Raw genomic sequence first — 18,904 nt, forward strand, 5'->3', positions numbered from 1 at the left:
CACAGTTTTCCACAGTCTTGCACAATTCAAGCCTTCCAGTGTTCATTTACAGGTATTCCTAGACCTGTAGATGATTGTTGTTAATGAACTTCTGAGTTGTCCAGATTTTCCTTAAAACACAATATCTAGAACAAGGCATGACTTCAGTTGAGGTACAGCTGTTCTGATGAATGAGGAGTTGTTTTGCACACATTTTTGTCAGCTATTCGATGTCCAAGTCAGTGATACAGGAGAGGAACTTCTATCTGGAAGAAAAGAGGGGAAAAAAGGTCAATCTTTTCTGAAAAGGCAGCGAGACAAAATTGCTACGATTCACGCTGCACTAAGATAAACAAGTAATCGCTCACATTCAACAGCAAAGCATGTTCATATAACATGAATAGGATGGATGTGTTGTATGATGAATCTAGACACAACAAATGAATTCCAGCTTGAAAAATAAGATACCACATGAGACAGTGTGTGCAGGAAGAATGTTAATGTTTAGGAAACTGAAGGAAATGGTGGAAAGGAGGGCACAGAAATGAAGAATAGATATTTTCCTCTGTTACCAGGATTGATTGACTATTTTTTTTTCTTTAAACCATAATAGCCTTCCCTTATTGTCAAAATGATAATATATATAAAGCACTTCCTGTAATATTTCTCTTCAGAATGACTATTCATCAGTCCCAGAGTCAGATGTTCATATTTCAAGTCACAATTTAGTTTAGCAAGTTTATACTTTAGAGCAATCAGTCATCTGTAGCATTTGTATTTTTAATACAAATCTCAACTACAGAAGCACACAGCTCTCTTAAACAGGGAAAGATTGGCTAATCCTGATAGTACTTTTCATCTTCTGGCAAAGAAATAAATTATTACATTTCCAAGCAGAAAAATAAAAGTATTTTTTCCCAGTCCAGCAGTTCAGATCATTAAAGATTTGGGGCAGGAGGCTCTGTTTTCTGTTAGTCTAATGCAGGTGTGATGGGGGCCAGTGACAGAAGAGAGTCTCAGAAGGCAGGTGGTGGTAGAGTTAAAATAAAAGTTATATAAGTATGGGATCACATCTCAGGTCCTGACACCATCTGGGCATATGATGGGGGAAAATGACAGCAAATGCTGAACAAGTTCTGGTGGACTTGATCTACGGAAGCTCTGAAGAGCCTCAATTTACCATTTGTTCTCCAGCTTTCTCCATAACTTACAAATATACCACACTTTCTCTGACAGAATTCTGCTCTCACCAGAGCAGGAATTATCTTTAGTAATATGCTTGACTGTCTGGTTTTGCCACCTTTTCATGCTGCAATAGTTCATCCCCTCCTGTGTCCCTAAGCATGACGTTGCAGTAAAATATGGGCACCGCCTGCTTAACAAACTTGATTAGAAAATAATTTATCGCTTTTCCATTTTGATTTCTTACACCACCTCTCTTATCTCAGCTGCTCAGTTAAACCTTTCTAGAGGAAAAGTACCAAAGAATTTGTCTGTTGACTCCCGTGAGGTGGCTTTTCTCAAAGAAGCACTTGGAAATTCTCCTCCTGGATCCAATATGATGTGTGGGCTTCCCACTTCCTCGTTCTCCACAAAGGTGAAGTGTGATAAGGTCCAAGCCATGGAGTTGGGTAGGGAATTTCCTCAGTGTCATCAGTGGTGTGCAACAGCTGAGTAGATGTAGTAAATGTCCGTATTTCTCTGCTCAGCACTGGTGAGGCCACACCTGGAGTGCTGGGTCCAGTACTGGGCTCAGGAGTACAAGAGAGGCATGGGCATGTTGGAGAGGGCCCAACAGAGTGCCACCAAGATGATGAAGGGACTGGAGAACCTCTCCAGTGAGGAGAAGCTGAGAGCTGGATCTTCTCAGCCTGGAGGTGAGGAGGTTCAGGGAGGTCTCATCAATGTGTATAAAAACCTGAAAGGTGGGTGCAAAGAGAGCTAGGACAGCAGGGAATGGGCACAAACTAGGACACAGGAGGTTCCATCTGACTGCCAGGAAGCACTTCCTCACTGTGTGGATGGTGGAGCACTGGCACAGGTTGCCCTGATAGGCTCTAGAGTCTCCTTAGAGATATTCAAAACTTCTCTGGACTTGGACATGGGCAATCTGCTGTAGTTGGCCCTTCTTGACTAGGGGTTGGATGAGGTGATCTCCAGACTTCCCACCTCAGTCTTGTGATATGGTGAAGTGCTATAGAGCTGCTCAAGTCCAGGGACTGCTTAATAAGCCATGGAAAATTGCAGAATCCTGTTCCTGCTCCACTGTTCAGCAGCAATGTGCCAGTCTTTTGTACAGACTGACAAATACACCCTGTTTTTGCTTCGGTCCTGTCTGTCCAGTGAAATGTACTTCATTCTATAAGCAGAAATGGTTCATCACAGAGGCTTTCTGTTAATGTGAAACTTTGCAGGCCCTGTATCTAGACACACTTCCAAAGACTCCTCTGACTCATGTTTTAATTAGGTTTTATTTCTTTGTCTCAAAAGGAAGAGATGAAGAATCTGCATTAAAGCTTAGTCTTCTGAATTTATTAAAAAGTAGGCTGTAAGTGCTAATTCTGGATAACGCTGAAAACAGCGTATAGAAACTGTGCATAAAAAGCCACTGCATATTGTAACATTATTAATTTGTAAAAACAAATTGCTGAAATAAGCTGACTGACAGTCTATGCCAATAATTACACATAATAACTGTGGGCAAACATAGTGTATAGTTGCTAGAGTGTTTTCTGTTTTGTGCGATGGCTCTAAGCAATTCTTGCCAGATGGGCTGATAATGTAATTAGGAATCGCTCTGTTAAATGAGGCAGTATTTAAATTGGCAACTAATTTTCCTATCTATTAACCAGCTTAAAAAAGAAGAACTGTTACCCAAATGATTTCTAGCTGCTAATCCCTAGCAAAGTAGCATAGCACTTCCTTGCACATTTTTTTAAGCACTGTCTAGACTATTTTCTGTAGGGCCTAGTATGTTGTGGGACAAAAGAAGAAAGAGAGGGAGTTAGGACATGTTAACAGTTTCAGTAGTTTTTGGAAGGGATGGATTTCTACTAAGCCAGTATACCATGGAATGTGATGGCAGGTCAAGGAGCCAATGATGAGATGCTTTCAATTTAGAAGTCTCTAAATGTGGACAGAAAATGTTTTTACTCTGTGATAGCTTACTGTGCGGCATACTCCATCAAGCAGAGTAGGACTGTAAGCCCTATTTCAAGCATATGTGTAGGAGAAATCATGAAAACACAGCAGGACAAGATTATGAATGGTGTATGAATGTTAGTAGTGTGTAATGTTCACTCTTTACTGGGGAAGAGAGCAAGGAGGATAGAAAGATGGGCCCTTGGGTCAAGTAGATATCCCAGGGAAGGTAATTTTCATTGCAGTGTCTTATGGGTCCAGCTTCATTCACAGAATCACAGAATCACAGAATGACCTGGGTTGGAAGGGACCTCAAGGATCATGTAGTTCCAACCCCCCTGCCTGGCAGGGCCACCAAACATACACATTTACTAGATCAGGTTGCCCAGAGCCCTGTCCAACCTGGTCTTGAACACCTCCAAGGACGGGGCATCCACAACCTCCCTGGGCAGCCTGTTCCAGGGCCTAACCACTCTCTTAGTAAAGAACTTCCCCCTAACGTCCAACCTAAATCTTCCCTCTTTTAACTTAAAACCATTTCCCCTAGTCCTGCTATTATCAGCCTTTTCGAAGAGTTTACTCCCCTCCTGGGAGTAAGTTCCCTTCAGGTATTGAAAGGCTGCAATGAGGTCACCCCGCAACCTTCTCTTCTCCAGGCTGAGAGTAGCTCAGATTGAAAAAGACCAATGCTGAGTACAGGGGAAGGATGACTTCCCTAGTCCTGCTCACCATTCCTGATACAGGTCAGGATGCCATTGGCCTTTTTGGCCACCTGGGCACACTGCTGGCTCATATTGAGCCGACTGTCTGTCAGTACACCAAGGTCCCTTTTCATCAGGCAGCTTTCCAGCCACTCCTCCCCAAGCCTGTAGGGTTGCCTGGGGTTGTTGTGACCAGATGCAGGACCCAACACTTGACCCTATTGGAACTCATACAGTTTACCTTGGACCATTGATCCAGTCTGTCCAGGGCCCTCTGTAGTGTCTTTCTCCCCTCTGGCAGAGGAATATCATACTGGGGTTCTGCTACAGGCCTCCTGAGCAGGAAGACTAAGTGGATAAGGCCTTCCATTAACAGATGTGAGCAGCTTCATGTTCACAAAACATGGTCCTCATGGGAGACTTCTTCCACCCCAGTACCTGTTGGAAGGACAACACAGCAGGGCACCAGCAATCAAAAAGGTTCCTGGAATGCGTTGATAATAATTTCCAAGTGGTACAGGAACCCATGAGAAAAGGTGCTATGCTGGACCTTGTCCTCACCAATGAGGAGAGACTGGTGAGTAATGTGAAGCTCAAAGGCAGCCTTGACTGCAGTGACCACGAAATGGCAAATTTCAAGATCCTTAGGGTGTCAAAGTGATGCACAGCCAGCTTGCTGCTCTGGACTTGAGAAGAGCAGACTTCAAACTCTTTGGGGAACTTCTTGGAAGGGTGACATGGGATAAAGCCTTGGAGGAAAGAGGAGACCAAGAAAGCTGATAAGTATTCAAGGATTATCTCCTCCAAGCCCAGAAGCAGTGCATCCTAAGAAAAATGAAGGCAGGCAAGAATGTCAGGAGGCCTCTGTGGATTGACAAGCTGCTCCTAGACTTACTTAAGTGCAGAAAGAAAGTTTATAGGGAGAGGAAGAAGGAACAGGTTACCTGGGAGAGCTACAAAGAAGTTGTCTGAGCAGCCAGGAATTTGGTCAGAAAAGCTAAAACCCAGACAGAATTAAATCTAGCTGGGGACATAAAGGGAAATGAGAAGAAATTCTACAGGTTTATCAGTGATAAAAGGAAAGCCAGGGAAGACATGGGTCCCCTCCAGAAGAAAACTGATGACCTGATAATGAGAGATACTGAGAAAGCTTAAGTACTCACTGACTTTTTTGCCTCAGTCTTCTCCAACAAGGGCTCTGGCTACACCATCCAAGCTGCAGGAAGCAAAGTTAGGAACCCAGAGAAGGAAGATCTGCCTGCTGTAAGTGTAGATCAGGTTTAAGATCATCTAAAGAACCTGAGAGTGTACATGTCCATGGGACCCAATGAGATCCATCAATGGGTTGTGAGGGAACTAGCAGATGAAACTGCCAAGCTGCTATCCATCCTGGCAGTGTGGTAAAGTTCCCACTGACTGGAAAAGGGGAAACATAACCCTCATTTTCAAAAAGGAAAAAATAAAATAAAATTCAGAGAACTACTATCAGTCTCACCTCTGTGTCTGGCAAGATCATGGAGCAGATCCTTCTGAAGGCACATGGAAAATAGAGATGAGGTAATTGTTGGTAACCAACATGGCTTCACCAAGGGCATGTCCTGCCTGACAAACTTGGTGGCATTTTATAATGGAGTTATAGCGTCATTGGGAAAAGAAAGAACAACTGACATTATCTGCCTGGACTTCACTGTTCCACATGACATCCTCCCCACCAAATTGGAGAAAAACAGATCTGATGGGCAGATCACTCACTGGATAGGGAATTGGCTGGATCTCAGAGAGCTGCAGTCACTGATCAGTGTCTAGGTGGTGAGCAGCGACGAGTGGTGTCTCTTGGGCATCAGTGCTGGTACTGGTCATATTTAGCATCTTTGTATGTGACATGGACAGAGGGGTTGAGTGCACTCTCAGCAAGTTTGCAGATGACTCCAAGCTGAGTGGTGTGGTTGACACTCTAGAGGAATGGGATGCCACCCAGAGGGACCTGGGCAGGCTTGAGAGGTCGGTCCACACCAACCTCATGAAGTTCAACAAGGCCAAGTACAGGGTCCTGCACCTAGGACAGGGTAACCCCAAGCACAGATACAGGTTGGACAGAGAATGGCTTGAGAGAAGGATTTGAGGATATCGGTTGATGAAAGATTCCACATGAGCTGGCAGTGTATGCTTTCAGCCCAGGAGGCCAGCCGTATCCTTGGTTGAGAGAAGTGTGACCAGCAGCAGGTTGAGGGAGATGATTCTGTCCCTCTGCTCTGCTCTTGTGAGACCTCACTTGGAGTATTGCATCCAGTTCTGAAGTTCACAAAACAAGAAGGACATGGAGCTGTTGGAGCAGGTCCAGGGGAGGGTCACAAAGGTGATCACACGGCTGGAGCACCTCTCCTATGAGAACAGGCTAAGAGAGCTGGGACCTTTCAGCCTGGGGAAGAGAAGGCTTTGGGGGTACCTCATAGCAGCCTTCCAGAATCTGAAGGAGGCCTACAGGAAAGGTGGGGAGGGTCTTTTTATTTGGGCAGTTAGTCACAGGACAAGGGGAAATGGCTTTAAACTGGAAGAGGGTAGATTTAGACTAGATATTAAGAACAAATTCTATACTCTGATGGTGGTGACACACTGGAACAGGTTGCTCAGTGAGGCTGTGGATGCCCCCTCCCCAGAAGCACTTAAGGTCAGGCTGGATGGGGCTTAGAGCAACGTGGTGTAGAGGGAGGTGTCCCTGCAGGGGGGGTGACCCTTCCAACCCAAACCATTTTGTGATTCTATGAAGAATCTGCATTGCTTGACCTGAAAGAATCAGGTCCATTAACTTGAAAATTTATACTGGATTTTTCCATGGGCCAGTCTTCTATTGGGATGAAGATGATGGCTGTCTCAGTGTGGGTTACCCAGGGAACCTCATCAGAAACAGCAGTGCAACAAGGTTGCATGCAAGCTGTAGGATTCCACACCTGGCAAAGACTGTGGATGCTAAACCCCACAGAGAACTGTTTCAAAGAAATGAGTTTTGCACCTTGCGGCCTGTGGGAGTAAGTCTGAATATAGTCTAGTTCAGAACAGAGGCAAGGTTCATCCCTGCTCAGGGATAATGAAGTCACTTTCTGAATGCATGATGCATTTTGAAAACTGCATATTACTGGTCATCAGACATAGATAGTGTCTAGTGTTGATGATGTTATATTGACAGCACTTGCAGTAGCAGGCAGGGCATGAGCCCGAACCACAGGCAGAGGAAGCTTTGCTGGATGAAAAAAGATGACAAGATGAGGAGGAAAATTTTCTGATACCAAAATACAATATTAGACAACGTAAAACTGAAAAAAAAAAAAAAAAAATTAAAGACATAGTGATGAGTTAAATTATTGAAGCAGTTGAGTGAGTATATAGTCAGTGTTTTCCAAGCCCCGGAAAGTTTGAGAGATCCTTGAAGTATTGACAGTGTATTTGACTTCCACTTGAAATGAATCTTTACAACTGTTGGTTTTTTTTTTTAGTGTCTCCACCCATTCAGAGTAGAAAACAGTTCATGAGATACGTGGCCTGAGGAAACTTCCGCCACCCTGTTGACGCATTTCAATGGTCATGACTTTCAGTAAACAGGTTTTGAGTTGTTTGTGTTCTTTTAAGCAGAACATTATGGCATGTAGATAGGGTGCCAGATTTCTGCTGTAAGTTTTTCATGGCAGAGGTGGATGTTCCTGTCTTGCTCACTCTATACCCAGGCACCTCTGTGAATCTCTTATTAGTAATCATAGTAGTTTTGCTTCTGTATGAAGCATACCATTCAGATTTCATGTCTGACAGCTGTAGTTAAGGTGACCTTTGGGGCAAAAAAAAAAAGGCTTTTAAGTTTGCTTTATAGTCTGAAGCTGAACTTGGAAATGGGAAAAAAAAAAAAAAAAAAAAAAAAAAGAAAAAGAAAACAATAAAAAAAGCCCCACAATGGTAGGCTTTCCTTTTGTGCTTCAGAAAGCATAAGGAAAAGAGTATTACATGGTTTTTAAGGCCAGGCATGTGATAACTCAGCAGCATCTGGGTCTTTTCTCCTTTGTAGCCTCATTTGACCTGAGGGAACGGCATGGAGCTGTGCCAGGGGAGGGGCAGCTGGGGGTCAGGGAAGGGGGCTGCACCACAGGGCGGTGGGCATGGAACGGGATGCACAGGGCTGTGGGCACGGCCCCCAGTGCCAGAGTTCACGGAGTGTTTGGACAGTGCTCTCAGACATTGGGTGTTGTGTGAAGTCCAGAACTGGACTCAGTGATCCTTGTGGGTCTCTTCTAATAAATAATCTTAGGATTATTTGATGATTCAGCCATACCTCTTTGATCTTGGCTGTCATCTAACAGTTTATGAAAAAAAAACATGGCAATGGCTAAATAATCAGCTGTAAGAGACAGGACATAATTCTTTCAAGGTGGCTACTGTAAATCCTGTGGACTTGCTTTGCCAGCCAAGGAGAGAGCTTTGATTCTTGGTCTCTGGTGCTTTGCCACGAGGCCCTCAGCAGCTCTCCCTCATCATCAGTGCCTTTTTTCCCTGCTGTAGATAGGTGGAGGGACAAGTTGAGGATCTGTGGATTTCAGGCTTCATTGGCAAGCAAGATGGTGAAATGTGACGGCTGTCAGTTCCATCTGCTGTAATCTGGGCCCAGCTGACCTCTAGAGATGGAGCAGGGCAGGCCTTGGGCCTCGAGAACTCTGTCTGCTGCCCTGTGACTCACCAGAGCTGGTCTGGAAGCTGCCCAGCAGCCTTGTTACACTGGCAGAGAACTGGCACAGAATAACACAGGCTCTGGCAGGGACAACATGAAAGTAGCTCTTAATGAGATGGGGAGGCACTAAAGAAAGTTCAGAGCCAAAGGGCAGTGGGAAGAGAAGGAACACTCAGTCAGTTATACCCACCCCAAAATGATCCACTAATCACTGCTGCCGTTGTGAGGACCACAATAAATCTATGTCTGCCCTGGCCGCCCGCGTCTCATTATGCACAAACATGCAGATCAGGAATGTCAGACTCAATAGTGATTTGTTGTGTGAGCTCGGCCACAGCCGAGTGGGCTGGGACCTGCATGGTTAGCTGTCTTTGTGTTTTCCATTTTTTCTTTTCTTTCCTTTTTTCTTGTGAGGGTATCAGTTTGCTTTTGGAAATGTTGATTTGCTCTGTCCTGTGGGCAGTAAACTTGCCCATTTTCTCAGTGATTTGTGAATTCTGTGATGTTAACATTTTATACAAACTGGGGGGGGGGTGGAGAGGGGAAGGAGAGGGAGAAGAAATATCTTTCATATGTGTCATAGTTTGTGATTGAGTTTTTGTTTGAGGTTGCTTTTTTTTCCAGTCCTCCTCCATGTACAGTGTCATGCATATTACCGAGGGTAGGGCAACACCTACTAGTGTATTTATGCAGCTGATATACAGTGCCCATTACTCAAACATCACAGACTGCCTTGGTAATGCTAATTAATTTAAGCCCCGCAGCACCCCTTTGAGGCAACTTTTGTTGGTCCTGATAGATGCATCCATTGTAGCTGCTCTTTGTTATTTATTTTTAATATGATTTCTATCCCAGAGAGGAAAGGGGGAATAAAAACAAACAAAAAAAGGAATAACTCTTACTTTCATACGTGGTTGACAGAATGTTAGATTTTAATCTCAGCAAAACAATGTATGAAGTAAACTGTGGATTTTATTGGCAGTCATGCCTCAGAGGTTCTCATTTTCTTTCAAAGCCTCAGTTCCTACAGCCAGGTGAACTTAAATATGTCCTTTTGTTTTTAACAGTCTGTCTAGCTTGTGTGTGATTGCAACATAAATGTTAATGTATTGTCTCCACTTAGTCTAAAATCTGAGATGCAGTGAGGTAGGTAAATATCTTGACTAAGGTTGCGATTTTGTTTATATTTATTCTTAACATTTTTGCATGATTAGGACTGGGAATGCCAATGACAAGTGCATGTAGTTCAAAAGAGAGTCCCACACATTACTTGTTGATTCTGTGTTTGTTCTCTTCAGATCTCTGCAGTCCCATATTGTATTAGCTAGGTCAGACAAGGGCAATCCGCTATTTCCTTCTTTTCCTTGTGCAAACTAAAGATGTTTTTAAATATCAGCTCACACTTTTTTTTTTCTATGCTCATTGTAAAATCTGTTAAGGAAGTATTTGGTGTATCTTCTCCAAGTTCTTTATCCTCCTTTATGCTCCTTTCTGAACTAGATCCTGTTTCTCCACCTCTTTTGTCAACACTAAGTTCATTTACTGTATCTTTCTCTCTTACCCTTCTCACATCTACTTTTGGTGCTCAGTCTTGAGTCTTAAGTACTGATGAGGGCTAAAGAAATGGTGGGTTCAGGTTGTATTCAAACCAAGGGCAAACCAGCCCTGATGTCTCCCTCCTACTGGTAAATTCTTAATTCCTTATCATTGTTATAGGGGCAGGTGTCTGCTGTTGCCTAGAGCATAATTTCACAATTATTTGGGGGCCAATCTGAGATCACACTGTTACCAAAGGAGGCAATCACCATTTTCTAGTATCTGCTCCTACCATCTCCTGTCAAGTAGCTGTCCGAGATGACAGATGACTAATTTCTTTCTAGCTGTAGATGAGGAAGCTGATCTGATCTGTAGCACAGCCACACGGATACTAGTGCTTGTGCCAAGAAGCCATGGGAAACGTACAACCAAGATCAGGCAAAAGCATGACCACCAGTTCTGGAAGTGGTACAGTCTCTTTCTGGCTTAAATTATCATTTAATGGCACTCCAAGCTGTAGTTTCAAGGTGATCTTGCATCTCAGCTCATTCACAGCTGTGACCTTCTACTTTATGCTAGTACAAGCATTTTCCCACACCTGTGGTGAACCAGACTGGTCACCTGAGCCAAAGGGGAAAAGAGAGGATTTCATTTTTTTCTGTGTTTTCATTAGGCAATTTTTGGCATAAATTGTCCTCCCAATTAACAGAACAAGTGGCCCACACTAAGGCCGCCTTCCAATCAAGGCTTTTCACTGTGCTTATAAATCTGGCCTTCTGCTACCAGGCAATAAAGACTGTGGTGGGGTGCCACCGCTTGGAGGGAGTTATGCTTTCTTCTTATGCTTTCCAAGCTTCATGTTTATGCTCATTTCTGCTCTGACTGGCGCTCAGCCCTCTACCTAGAAACAGCCCCTACAGCAAGCAGCACTTTAGATGGGACACAAAGCAGTATGCGCCCTGAACAAGGCAGGTTGCTGGCACACATGGACTGGGCCAAAAAGAAGTTCGAGGTGGTCAGAAATTCATTTGCTGTGCAAATACAGGCTTGGTGGGTGTTCTCCCTTCCATGACCATGACTATTTTAAAGCATTGCATTATAATCAGCTGTTCTGGAGGGGCCACAGCAATGTGTCTTCCCTAAAGGTTAACACTGTATTTATTTTTCAAAGCAACTTTCATCTTCATTTTTAAACTAAAGGTAGTTTAGACAAAAAAAAAAAAAAAAGACTAATGATTTTTTTGTTTGTTTAGTTGAATATGAAAACCACCTCTCCTTTCTTCTGTTTCGGCAGTTAAATATTCTGGTTGACACTGGAAGCAGTAATTTTGCTGTAGCAGGTGTGCCTGATCCTGATGTCACCTCCTACTTCAATACAGAGCTGTAAGTACCTGTTCTGCACACTGTGGTGGGATAGGATGTCTTTGAGATTCTGACTCATCCATGCATAAGAGGATGATCAGGATGTTCATGGGGCTTCACTGACGTCCCATTCAGACTGGGTTTTTTGTCCTGAACCAGAAGATCGGCTGTCCCCAATGCAGAGTCCATGGTTTGACACCACAAATGTTCCCACTGATGACAGGAAAACAGATCTGGGCCCTGTGCTGATTAGAGCTGGGGGAAAAGGAAAATTATAGTGTAAACGTTATTTGCAAACTCACACCAACTTCAGCCAGTTTCTTGTCCAAACAGTCTTGGAACTACAAGTTTAAAATTACTTTCCTTTTGTTTAAAAACAGTAATTAATTAACACTAGCTTTACCTACTACTTGACATTTTATCTACAACCAAAACTATTCAGTCATAAACTAATTTGTTGTCCTCGAAGTCCTCAGTCACTGTTTGGGACAGGTCCTGTGCTGAGTTTGGTTTTTAATAAGATATGACTTGGAGATTTTAGTGCCTGTTACACACAAGATTCACTGTTTAACAAGAGCTGACATTAGTCACAGCCAAGCACAGCTTTGTGTGAATAATTCTCCTTCCTTTCATCTTTCCTTTTTGCCCTTCCCTAGTTTCATTTATTCCAGGTGAATTTCTACAAATCAGAGTGCCTATCTTTAGCTGAACCATGTAGATAAAATTACTTAGAGGACTGAGAGGCAGGAGAACATTGACATTTTCATTACCTCTTCATGTGTTCTACCATAGGGTACTGGTTTGTTGTTTTTTTCCAATTAGATACACTAGTGATGGAGGCAAAGCCAGTATTTCCATGCTGCCTAGTAGAATAACCTTACCTCCTGTCACATATTCAGCTGTTGGTAGAGATGCTTCACCTAGGTCTGAAAAGACCAGAATTTGTGTTTAAATGCTATTTCTGCACTACTGCAGAATTTTACGTGCTAGCTATTCCCTTCCATAGGTAGTGGCTGTAATTACAAGAGAACTAAATTGTCAGGAACCAAAAGCAGAGAAGTATTCCTCCCCCCTTTTCTCTTTAGTGACGTCACTTTGTCTAGACAGGCAAGGCCTCTCTCATAAGAACCACACACCATTGCAAACAGCAACAACAGAGGCTGTGTGTTGAGAACACTATGAAATCACTTGAAGGTTACAGCCTCTTATCAGTGTTCCCTGTGAACATTGTGTTTTGAGAACTTTGATATGAAATTAATAATGAAACCTTGAAAATTAGGCCCTGCAGAGTTAAGGGTACTTTGTCAAATGATTCAAACTCAGTAATAGCAGAGAGTAATTGCAATAGCAGTTCCTAGTTTGGGTTGGATTGCTGCAGAACTGGAATATGCTCAGAATAAAGTGTAGCCATTAGCACGCTTGAACCCAGCTACATCAAGCTACTTTCCTTTCAGGTAGTTAAGGCATAAATGTCAGCTGGGGCACATCTTGGCCCCATTGTAATCAGTAAGGTATTTAAATACTGATTGAAGGAAAACTTGATAGGTCACTTGTTACATCTTCCCACTGAGGCAAGGGCTGTCACTAGAATGGATCAGCCGTGGCTGGTTCTTGCCAAGTCCTGTAAGCCTCTGAGGGTGGAAAATTCATGATCTCTGGGCAGTGTGTTTCACTCATGTGCCATGTTCTCCTATAGAGGAAATGCTTCCTAATATCCAAACTGAACTTAACAAAAGGATCTTAACCCTGACAAAGAAAATTGTCTGTGTCATTTCTGTAGCCATCTTTCAAGTTGTTGTAAGCTGCTATGAATTCTCCTTTTGTCTTCATTTGCAAAACAAGCCCAGGTCCACTTAACTTCTCATAGGTCCTTTCTTGAGGTCTCTGATCTATTTGGCAGCCCTCTACCAATCCATCTGTTGTTTCTCCACATCCGTGTTTAACTGGCTTCATACAGCTGGCTACAATATTTCAGTTGTGGTCTCATCAGCGCTGGCCAGAAAAGGATATTAAACTTGCTTAGATATATTGACTGTGGCCCTCCAAATGCAGTCTGTTGTATTTTGCTATATGCACAGTGCAAGTATACTACTGGCTCTTATTCAGTCTGGTGTCTACCATCATCCAAGGTCCCTTTCTGTGGCTTCTCAGCCTATCCCAGTGCATGGAGTTGTTTCACCTAAGCTGCAAAACTTTGTGCTTCTCCTTGTTGAATGCTATGAGGTTTCTCTTCCCATTTTTCTAAGTTCCCCTGCATTCAAGCTCTGCCATTCAGCACATCAGCTGTGCTCTTTAAGGTATCCTGTGAAAATCTGCTTAGGAGTACAGTCTGTCCATCATATTGGTTCTTCACAAAGATGTTAAGCAATTTTCCCCCTACTGATGTTTTGCATTCAACATGTCATGAACCTGACACTGAGCCACTGATCACTGATCCTTTTAGGCCTGGGGGCATAGCCCATCTTCAGCCACCTAGTGGTCTGTTCATCCTGCTCTACATCCTCAGATTCCAAATGGGAATGCTGTGGGAGGTGGTGTCAACAGTCTGACTAAAGCGAGGAAGTGCTACAGCCCTTCTCTCTCCCCATCTATGTAGATGGTCATCTTGGTGTAGAGGGCAGTGAGGTTATTCAGACATGGTGTGCCTGTGAAATTCCTTGCAATGTTGCAGAGTCCCTTTGTACCTTCTTGTCCTTTGCGTGCTTGGGAATGGATTTCAGCAAGTGATTCTCTGACTCTTCCTCAGCTGAAGTGAAACCACCAGGCCTATAGGCTTATTGCTCATCTCTTTTTGAGAATGGCTTTATGACAGCCTGTTCCTGGCAATCAGGTCACCTTCCCTGGTTGACAATGATTTTGCATAAATGGTAGGCAGGGGCCTTGCTTTTATGTCAGCCAAGTCTGTAAAATGACTCCAGAGTGACCTTTACTCATGTGTAAGTGAAACAAATAGCTTATGTGCACTTTTCTTCCATTCTATGTGGGACACTTCAAAATTAAATAATGACATTGTCTCTCATCTAGTACTTATTCCTGTAGTTTTTCCCTTTCTCATCATAAAGTACTTTCGTATCAAAGTCACAAACTGCAAATTGAAGGCAAGAGAAAAAAAGGGTTAGTAATTTGTTGTATTAATAAAACTACTGGGACTGAGTTAGAGGTATCCATTTATTAGAACTGTGTTGGGGGAACATCATGATGGGTATGAATTTCCTGATTGACAAAATCATAGTTTAATTTTTTTTTTTTCCCAAACGATCAAAGTATTAAATTAAATGCATGATTGATTGATTTTGGATAGACAGTGAGGAGGCAGCATAGGAAAGGTGTGGTCTTTGTTTCAAGAGTCTTAAGGAACTTGGCATGTGTGTTGCTCAGGCCAACCTTCCTTGAGCAATTTTGTAACCAATTTGTTTAATCATATTATGTTTTCTTGTCATGTAGTTGCATTGTTTAATTATCTCAGTTTTTCCGTACAAAACAGCAGAGCCATTCTCATGAATTCATTAGTAACTTGGGTTTTTGAGTGGCTCTTACAGAATTCTGCTCTGAAAAGTTCTGAGTCTGCCATTGATTCTCATACCTCATAAGTCACCAAGATATATAATACTGTGGGAAATGGCCTCATAAACTGAAAAGAAAACCCAACCAGTTACAGCATTTTTTTCTTACACTATTCAAAATAATAAGTGTTTTTTTGTTGAATATGCTACTTATGATAAAAGAGCTACTTTAAACAAATCTGTAAAGTGGTTTTCAGACTTAAATCAGCCTTAGTACTGTAACAGCACATAGAAGAATGACATACCCAGGCTGTTAGAATTCAGCGTTAGTATCCCGTTTTATTTCAGTGTAAGTACCCTGCCTCACAATCTAAAGAGAAAACTGCTCAAGAGTTAGGTGGGGTAGGAAAATTATAGGGAGAAAAATTGAGATAATGCAATAAATTATAAACCAGCTGGCAAAAGTAAGCTTCTGCTTTACATTGTAAAGTCTGGCTGTGCACACTGCATATTTTATGGTTTGGGGTGAATTAGAAACTTGTTCTGGAACCCCTTCAAATTTGATGGGGCTCCTTGGTTAAAAATCAGTAATTTATGCTGTGGAATAGCCTGTAGACAACTAGGTTGGTTGCTCAGTATTCTTTTTCACTTTGTCTTAAAGTCATTGGCTCTGAATCACTTGTCTTGTGCCATCTATCACTGGAGAGAATGAAAACATCCCTTCAGATCTTTTGGTCGTCATTTTCCATCTCTTCTTTGCCACTGCTGTTTGTAAAGATTATTTGCTTCTTCAGAAAATAAATAAATAAAAAAGGCAAGCCTGAAGGCTTGTTTTATGCAGGGTGGCAATGGGAGAGCATGAAATGAAGGAGCTGCATGTTTGGCGAGGTCAAAATTAAACGGTGCTTTATGCATAGTGGCTTTGTTGTTGCTCTGTTGAGCTTCTTTTAAATGTAGAATGACCAGAGAAATAATGTTTTGACTATGTTTTGTTCAGTGCTATAGGCTGGTACTGAGGATTAACTACATATGGTAATGAACTCATTGCTTGAGTTCCAAACTGAGATTCCATCCCACTGAAAAAGCTGGATTTCTTATATTTGTTTCATAGCCAGAATGACTTGTTTGGAATTGTACGTGCTGTGTATTTGTTTTAAAACTTTCTGCCCGTGAATTAGAACAGCTCTCTAGTTTTGACCTCTAAAGACATTTTCTTCTTTCGGATCAGCGAGTTGGAAAAGCATGGGCTGATTACAGTCAATAAGATGTAGCAGGAAATGTTTTTGCAGAACAGAATACAATTACTGCCACAAGGATGATGTCAGATCCCTCCCACATTAGGATTTTTTCTCCTTGAAGTAATTAATAAGGCTTCCTCTTTAGTGTGACATTTGTGTGCTTTACCAGTGAGATGAACATCCTCATACATATTTCTACAGGAGGGGAAGCACAGAGTGTGAGCAAGTGACTTGTCCTGCCTTTGTGCAGAAAAATTCAGCAACAGTACTGGGTGATGAGTCCAGTCTTTTTGTATCCTGTCCCAGAGCTCAATCCATGAGGCTGTTAGTGCTCGTGGAAGTAAAGATATGTGCTGCTATTGTTGCTGGTTATGGAGGGTCAGTACATGCTGACTGGCTTTGTGTTACTGTTCCAGTACTCACCTATCTCTCTAGTTTCAGGTGATGATTCTTCTGTTGCACAGCCAGACGCTTTTCAACATGATCAGCCCTGTATTTTCCCTTCCTTTTCTATGTTCTCCTGCAGTTTTCTCTTATGTTGCTAATTATTCAGACTCTGTTTTGATTTGTAAAATGTACTGCCAGTATCACAGTAGTGCTCTGAAGACCCTGACTGAGCAGAGATGTCTCTTTGTCTAAATGTCACAGAAAAGCAGAATTACAAAGAACATTAAAGCAGCAGTAGAAATGACCAGATACAGGTAGTAAGTGCCAGTAACTCTGGAATTTGTGCATTTTGAAATATAACCAGTGCAGCCTATTGTCTCATTTATTTCTGCTGTCTTGGATGTTACAAGCCACTGGGTCCTGAAGCTCCCTGAAGGGCCAGGTGTTGGGAATATCAAGAGCTACTCAGGATGGGGGAGTGGTTTTAAAATAAGACAGGGGTGGTTTAGGTTAGTTATTAGGAGGAAGTTTTTCACTCAGAGGGTGGTGACACACTGGAACAGGCTGCCCAGACAGGTCGTGGATGCCCCATCCCTGGAGGCATTCAAGGCCAGGCTGGATGTGGCTCTGGGCAGCCTGGTCTGGTGGTTGGTGTCCCTGCCCACTGCAGAGGGGTTGAAACTAGATGATTTTTGAGGTCCTTTTCAACCCAGGCCATTCTATCATTCTGTGATTCTATGAGTATAGCTTGGCCTCTTATTTCTCCATTAGCTTGGAAAGGGATCGCTTGCACAGGCATTTGGTGAAACTGCCCATCAAGATGTGTGTGCTCAAAAAGGTGGGAGTTATCTGTGTATCCATCTAAATGGTGTTCCCCATGGCAGGCAAAATTCTTCCATCTTACTTCTGGCTGGCTCAGGTAAGGGTGGCTGTGGAGCCTTCCGTGGCAGCTCATGAGCCAGGAGAAGCAGTTCTCCGAGTCAGCCCTTGTCAGCGAGCTCTCATCTCCTGCACTGCAGTCAAGGACTTCACGGCTTCATGGCAGCTTCTGTCAGAGCAGCTGTTAGATGAAGGCTGGGTGGATAAAGCTGTCCGCATTTGATAAATGACCTCCACTTTCTGTTGTGTTACATGGATCTAATTTTTTTTGGATTTACTTTTAAAAAGGCTGTCAAGCTGAAAGTCTGCTCTGATGAAGCAAGCATGGTCATTTGTCTCTTTAGAAAGAGAAACTGCCTGCTGAGGAATGGGACCAAAAATAGATTGTAAGGGATCTAGGTGTTCTTTTGCTTCTTATTTGTGATGCAGATGGAGGGTGATTGTTATGTTTATGCTACAGGTTTTTAAAATGAAAAATTTCGTGGTTTTTGTAATGTTTTTGTTATATATTCTAACCAGGATTTATTTTCTTTGCTCCTTTGTTTTTGTTATCCTGGTCTAGAAGGAAATCCTCCCTTTCATTCTCTAAGTTAGTGAATCATTTCTTAGTTATATCCAGAGCCAGTAACTTCTTTATGGATTGGCCAGACTGCAGGCCTAATGTTTGTCTTGCTGCTTAACTCACAGCAATATTCTCATTTATCCAAAATGGAATTTTAATACGATTAATGGGATATTAGTCTACCGCTATCCGGTTATCTTGGTATTTCAGTTTTAGAGTTGAATTCACGAGCTTTTTATTTCTTACTACCACTTAGTATGTTCCATCTCCAGTTAAAAGTTATTGCTACCATTTTGTTGGACCAGTCTGATTCAGAGACACACTGCGCTAGATGGCACAAAACCTTAGATTAAGTTTAAAAAAAAATAGAGTCATTTAAGGCTTTGGGATAAAAGAAGGGCTCAAGGGTATCTTGTAACTGTTACTTCCTTTAAAGTCCATTCCCCTTCTTCTGTGCATATATGTGATTGACTTTACAGATTTTACTTTCTTTTTCCTCTCTGTGGAAAACTAAGGTTGGGCAGTGTTATGGTGTCTTGGATTGTAAATAAGCAGCTCACACATAACTGTATCTTTTCCTTTTAAAGGTCAAGTACATACAAATCACAAGGGATTGAAGTCACAGTTAAGTATAGTCAAGGAAGCTGGACTGGAGTGCTGGGTACAGATGTCATTACTATCCCAAAGGGGATTGATGGCAGCTACACCATCAACATCGCTACCATTCTTGAGTCGGAGAATTTCTTCTTACCAGGGGTTAAATGGCATGGAATTCTCGGTCTTGCTTACGACACGTTAGCTAAGGTAAGTCATCTTTTCCCCAGCTTTTATCTTTCGCAATGATAATAAATAGCAATCTAAAGATTAGAATAAAGAAGGCAGATGATGATCTGTCAGCATGAGATTCT

General features: G+C 42.5%; 1 protein-coding gene across 2 annotated transcripts in view; it reads left to right on the forward strand.

Annotated features, from left to right (window-relative positions):
- BACE2 (beta-secretase 2) overlaps nucleotides 1–18,904 on the forward strand; it is a 51,446-nt gene that overhangs the window by 13,022 nt on the left and 19,520 nt on the right. Inside the window, exons 2-3 of one of the 2 annotated variants that reach the window (XM_015881943.3) lie at nucleotides 11,360–11,448; nucleotides 18,584–18,800. In XM_015881943.3, coding sequence (XP_015737429.2) covers nucleotides 11,360–11,448; nucleotides 18,584–18,800 — 306 coding nt within the window. The remainder of the gene's footprint in view (nucleotides 1–11,359; nucleotides 11,449–18,583; nucleotides 18,801–18,904) is intronic. The other variant, XM_085548397.1, reaches the window with a different exon arrangement.

This window comes from Coturnix japonica, chromosome 1, assembly GCF_054131305.1.
Source record: "Coturnix japonica strain WE chromosome 1, WE-NBRP24, whole genome shotgun sequence".
NCBI classification, from domain to species: domain Eukaryota; kingdom Metazoa; phylum Chordata; class Aves; order Galliformes; family Phasianidae; genus Coturnix; species Coturnix japonica.